This window comes from Ochotona princeps, chromosome 8, assembly GCF_030435755.1.
Source record: "Ochotona princeps isolate mOchPri1 chromosome 8, mOchPri1.hap1, whole genome shotgun sequence".
In the NCBI taxonomy this organism is placed as follows: domain Eukaryota; kingdom Metazoa; phylum Chordata; class Mammalia; order Lagomorpha; family Ochotonidae; genus Ochotona; species Ochotona princeps.
The window spans coordinates 16,275,102-16,281,300 of record NC_080839.1 but is presented as its reverse complement, the minus strand read 5'-3'; the positions used below and the strand labels follow the sequence as shown (position 1 = coordinate 16,281,300).

Genomic DNA, 6,199 nt, shown 5'->3' with positions numbered 1-6,199 from the left:
CCTCAGGCTTTTGGACCATTCAGGCCATAAGCACGGAGCTGGATGGAAAGTGGAGCAGCTGAAAAACAAACCAGTGCCCACAGGGATCCCAGCACTTGCAAGGTAAGGATTTAACCACTGAGCTATCATACCAGGCCTGCAAGTTGTTACATCTTGCTTTTTACAACTCCCAGGGTGAATCTGGATGCTGCTTTTCCCTCACCTTACCGCTTGTTCCGATTCATCGAGCCCCGTAGATGCTCGGCTCTGGCCTCGGGCACATGCCGTTTGTCTTCCTGTGCAGAACCTTAGTGAAGCATCACACTGGCTGTACAGCAGGCTGCTGGGCACGGGACGCATCTGGAGTGAGTGAATCTATGGACTTGCAAGGTAGGTGACACCTTGGTGGTTCCCACTTTGTGCACAGATAGTTCAAAACTATATTTAGCTTTAATATCCGTGAAGGCTCGTGGTGTTTTGGGTTTTGTTTTGATTTGAGCTGATCTAGTTTGGATTGGCCTCAGCTGTCCCCTCAGTTTTATCTCCTTACTCTAGTACAAACCAGCGTGTTGCTCCAACTGGTTGTAATTCTTCCATTCATAAAAGCTGTGTAAATGGGTTTCCTATTTCATATATAAAAATCAGAAGTGTATCTTTTAATGTTACTTTTTTGCCCCCTTGTAATGATCAATTCTTTCGCTGCCCTTGTACATTTCTTCACTGCCGTCACCCATGTATAAAACTTCCTGGTGGACCAGACTGTCCTAGAGGCTGGAAAACAAATGAAAAACCTTGGAGGTGCTGCTTTAGTTCCAGGGCTACCAGGCAGAATTGCACATAATTGCTTGGCAGAACAGTTGAGGTCTGTCACCGCTGCTTGTTAAGAGTATTCAAGCAAAGGGCTGAACAGCATCGAGTACAAGGGTTCAGCACCTGCCTCCAGCCTCCTGGCTGTGCAGACCTTGAGAGGCCACGGTGATGAGTCAAAGGACTCAGGTCCTGCCAACTGTAAGACCTTGATTGAGGGTGTGTACCAGCGAATGGCATTGCCAACTAAATTAAACCCTCAAGTTTGGCAGCTGGGTGACCCATAAATGCAGAGTGGATCTCCATGTCACCCCAAGGGGCTTCCCTTGTATTAAAGCCACTCTGATGCAGCACTGTCAGCTGGTTATGAACACTCTCCAGTGCTAGGCTAAGAGAAATGTTAGCTTTGCTGTCACTTGTTTTGTGCCCCTAACTTACCTAGCATATCTTCCCAACCATAGGGTTTGAAATCAATTTTGATGGTTTAATATTTTTCTGACATGAGTTTAAGGTCCACATGTAGTTTTGTGATTTGTAAAACTTCATTTCAATTTTATATATGTGTGTGTCAGGTAATGTAAATAAATACTGCTGATTATGATCAAGAACTTTGCAAAACAATCAGGACTTGCTGTGACAGGACAGAGGCTGACAAATGATAAAGTACTCAGTTTTCATCTTGTTGCTTTATTCAGTTTGCTCCAAGGGCAAAATCAATAATAGTAGGGATCACAAACATTATTTTGATTGGCATACAAGCCTGATCAGTAAAACCTGAAGAACAGGAAATGTTACACAAGTTGCAAAGAAAGTACTCCTGGAGTTCACGGACATGATAGCAAGTGGAAGGATTATAAATGCAACAGGTGTTAACATTTAGAACAGTACTCAACCTGCTCATTCCTAGACCCCTGCCTCATACATTGCTGACATGAAACTGCCCAGACCTTACTCTTGCTGCACTTGGGTGGTCCCTATTCCTACGGCACTGGCGTACGCTGTCAGGATTTCCACTATCTGTTTAGTTTCCAGGGTCATGCGGGCTTCCTTCAGCCAGTCCTGTGCCACTCGTCTGGACTCCCCTTTGAGCTGGTTGACAAACTTTGCTGCCAGCTCCAGATCACCATGCTCAATGCAGTAGGAGGCATATGACAGTAACTTGAATGTGTTGATATCCTCAGGATACAGCTCCGCTGGTGGCTTCAACTGCTTAGGTGTGAATAAGAGGAGGGACTGCAAGTAGGAGAGAAAGTACTGATATAAGCTATTTCTGGTTTCATCAATCATCGCTACCCGTCGGGCCAGTTTCTGAACAGCATAGAAACGTGCCCTCAGGGTCTCTTCACTGTACACTCCACGAGTCAGTGACTCCGGAGGGATGGCTGCGGTCAGGGCCTGGGCAAACTCATTATCAGAACAGCTGGCTCGGATGGCCTCCACTGCACTACCCAGCGGCACAGTGGGTGTGTCTGCAGATGAGGTCTTCATGCTGTACTTCAGTGCCTCCACTGAAAGCCACAGCTGGTGGGCTTTCCTGGCTTCCTCTTCAGCAACTGCATGACCTGAAACAAGAACAAAAGGCAAACATTTTCCATGAAGGATTCCTAGATTCCAGAAAGGACCAGATCTTACCCGACCACTTGGGGGAAATTCTTTCCTAGCTGGCCTCATCTCACAAGGCACTAAGGCAGAATACAATTTGATCTGTTTTTACCAAAGTCAAAAAACTACAAGGATGTCTGAGCACAGAAGTCATTTATCAGACATGTATAGAGACCCATCAATAGAAAACTTCATGCTCAAGTCCATGATCATTAAGCCTTCCTGAGGAAAAAATATTTTACATCTCAGGGAAATCTGTTTTGTCAACATCCTTCAATATGGCCCATAACTACTGTCCATCTTGGGAGAACCTTCCAGCTCCTGTGGAAGGCAAGCACAGGGCAACATGACACACACAGCCAAGGTGTGGGGAGGCAAACTGTTGTCATGCAAAGAGTAACTTGGGGTCAGTTTTCCAAGCAAAGAAAGGGTTGCACAATACCTTTGATTTCTTTTTGACACTACATGAGTGCATATACCCCCTATTATCTGTATAAAGTGACCGGAAGTTATCCTAAGGTGCAGCACTCACTCTGAACAGCTTGTTCAATTCCTCTCAATCTGGCATAGGCAGTGTTTATATCCAGAGTGAAGTTGTCAACTTGCTCTTGGCTGAGACGACGGAACTCTAATTCTTTTTCAGAGAGCTTCTCAGACAGGTCCTGAAATAAAACAGCGCACAGAAAAATGACGCCTCCTTGGACGGACATCTTCAGCAACTGCTGCCTCGGGAGGCCAAGAGAGCATCTGCTGCTGTTACCGCTTCCACAAAACTCCTACTTAATGTAGTTTACAAACTTTCCTGACTGTTGAATTCAGAAACATAACCAGCTTCAACAATGTTAAAACTCTAATAATAGCTCAGCCTCACCCAGCGTGCCTGGGAGGGCCCGGATAGGCAGGCTCACGGCTCTGCTCCCCGCTGCAGACCGGGGCCAGCAGGAGCAGCAGGCGCAGCGGCACGCAGGGAGCCAGGCCAGGTAAGTGCTGCCCCGCGCGTCCTGCTGGGCCGAGAGCTGGGCTTAGTCACATGAGGGGCAGGCAGCAGCTACTGCTGCTACAGGGTCATTATTTGTTCACCTCGCTAGAAAAATACATCAAATAGAGCTTTTCATACTGGTATAAATTTGTATTTTCTGGAAGATGGCTATAAACTTCATTCTCTTCTTGCAAGAGAATAAAGTGTTCTTGTAAATAACTTGCTGAGTAGATACAAGTTAGGAGTATAAGGTACTGTGGCTTGCTGTGAATTCAAAAAGTACATAACATAAAAATACATCTGTGCAAATACAGGTAACATCATTAGGTAAAAAGGAACAGCTGATAGGCAAAGATAGGCAAAGGCTCCACGGCTACAGCCTGGAAACTTTGGCCCACTGTTTGACATCTTCACAGTGCCTTGAAGGGAAAGGCGAGCCAGGCAGTAACGATGCAGGAGGGCGGAAAAGGAGGTGGAGAGGGATCTTTGTCAACTGGTCTTTACCTGCTCAAATTCATTCTTTAGTTCCTGTTCTTGAACCCTAAGGACATCCCGTAAGTGATCAGTGTGGGCAGCTGCCTGGCGGCGAAGCTGGGTTCTCATTTCATTCTCCATGGCATCCCTCACCTCCTCGACCTGTGAAACCAAGCACAGGAGTCATTACTGCTAGGTGCTCCACATACATTGCAAAAGCAGAAGCCAGGAACATCAGCTTCCACGTCCTGAACTCTAAGTGTGTGAGGCATATATGCATGTTCTGCATTCTGCCCTCAAACTGCTCACATAGCTGTGGCAACAATCATTTCGGGGGCTGCTGTTATGCTGGGGGTTCAGCTGCCAGCTGCAATACCAGTATCACGTGGGAGCCCAGGTTGCAGTCCTGGCTACTGGGTACAGTTGTCACGGCTGCAGCCTGGCCCAGCTCTGGCTTTCATCTCTGGTCCGCCATAAAACACAGGCTCCCAGAAAGCAGCCTATTAAAAACGTTAGTTTAAAAACGCAAAACTACAGACTAGGATCAAAGCTAGCTTCAACACAAGGATCTATCCCGTTTTCTCATGTATGAACAATGCCAATCGAAAGACTTGCTAAGAAAATTTATTTATTTAGCAGTTACTGAACAGTATCTTCTACACAAAGTACTCTGGAACTGCTTTTTTTAAATGAATTCAGATTCTCAACATGGGCCAAATAAAACCAGAAGTATTCCATTATATTTTGCACAATAGCAGCCAAAGGTCTATTACAATTCATTGAATGTTGATTATCTACAATTCAGAACTTTCTCAGAAACATTATCATGAATCAGTGAATTCATTCAGTGCATATTTACACCAAGTGCCAGCCCGCACCCAGCAGTGTTAACTGTGTGCTTAGAAGCAGAAGCAGTAGTGTTCAGGGAACACTATTTGCTGGCTGGTATTTGCTGGCTCACTCCCCAAATGGCTGCAATGGCCAGAGCCAAGCTGAAGCATTTCAGGCTGCCCTCATGAGTGCTGGGGGTCTAAGGACTTCAGCCATCCCCTGCTGCTTTCCCAGAGATCAGAAGTGGAGCAGCCGGGCCCGGCGGCATGGCCTAGCGGCTAAAGTCCTCACCTTGAAAGCCCCGGGATCCCATATGGGCGCCGGTTCTAATCCCGGCAGCTCCACTTCCCATCCAGCTCCCTGCTTGTGGCCTGGGAAAGCAGTCAAGAATGGCCCAAACCTTTGGGACCCTGCACCCATGTGGGAGACCCGGAAGAGGTTCCAGGTTCCCGGCTTCGGATCAGCGCAGCACCGTCCGTCGCGGCTCATTTGGGGAGTGAATCATCAGATGGAAGATCTTCCTCTGTCTCTCCTCCTCTCTGTATATCTGACTTTGCAATAAAATAAATAAATCTTAAAATATATATATATATAAAGAAGTGGAGCAGCCGGGACATGGACCAGCACTAATATGGGATGCCAGTGCAACAAGATAGAGGATTAGCGGTTTGCATCACTGAGGCAGCTCCTATGTAAATGGATAAAGCTAAAATAGTCAAAAAGTAAACCTTCCAAAAAAAGGACTGCTTAGAGTTGAGCTTTTTCCAGCCTCTCTTCCTTTCCACACATTTAATATAAACGGGGCTAAATGCTGTGGCACAGTAAATGAAGCTGTTTCTTAGCACAGCCACACACCACGTACGAGTGCCCGAGATGGAGCCAATTTTAATCCAGCTCTGACCTAATATAGCACAAGTACTTAGACCTACATGGAAGCCCTGCCTCTGTACATTCCGGCACCTGCTCAACACAGAACAAACCCTGCCAGCCCAGCCTTCCCGAGAGGAAGATACCAGGCAGGCTGGCAGCACTTAGACTTGGCATTTTATTTTTTAAAAATAAGCTATCTTTTGTTCCTCTTTGTTGGGAATATTTAATATTAGGAAAAAATTTTCCTTCAATGCCATTCACAATTTTTTGCATAACCAATAAATTTGAAAATAACCACAGACCATTAACATTAGTATGCCATTCATAACCATTGGTTGGACAACATCTAGTATCTTAAAGTCAGTGACTGTTAGTATTAATTAAATTTTAGTCACATTGTGTGTAAGGTAATGAGCCTGGTTTCTTCTACCTTTTTTTCCTGTTCCGCTTCTATTTCACTTCTGCGATGTTCCAGGGCTTTTGCCACTGCAGAGTCAAATGCCCGCTTCTCTTCCAACTTGTGTTTTTCCAAGGCTAACGCGATGTGCTGCTGCTCCATGGCTTTCTGCTCTGCCAGCTCTCGGTTCAGCTGGTCAATACGACGATGAGCATGAGCGATCAGAGAGTTCAGGTCATCGGTTGAGAGCTTGTCAGCTA

General features: G+C 46.0%; 1 protein-coding gene across 1 annotated transcript; it reads right to left on the bottom strand.

Moving 5' to 3' along the window:
- Positions 1 to 1,453: 1,453 nt before the first annotated feature.
- Positions 1,454 to 6,199, bottom strand: LOC131480983 (MICOS complex subunit Mic60). The gene is made up of 4 exons (XM_058667668.1): positions 5,973 to 6,199; positions 3,872 to 4,003; positions 2,921 to 3,050; positions 1,454 to 2,348 (listed from the first exon to the last, which is right to left on the bottom strand). Exons 1-4 carry the CDS (start codon positions 6,099 to 6,101, stop codon positions 1,735 to 1,737), a joined length of 1,005 nt encoding a protein of 334 aa, XP_058523651.1. The 5' UTR covers positions 6,102 to 6,199; the 3' UTR covers positions 1,454 to 1,734.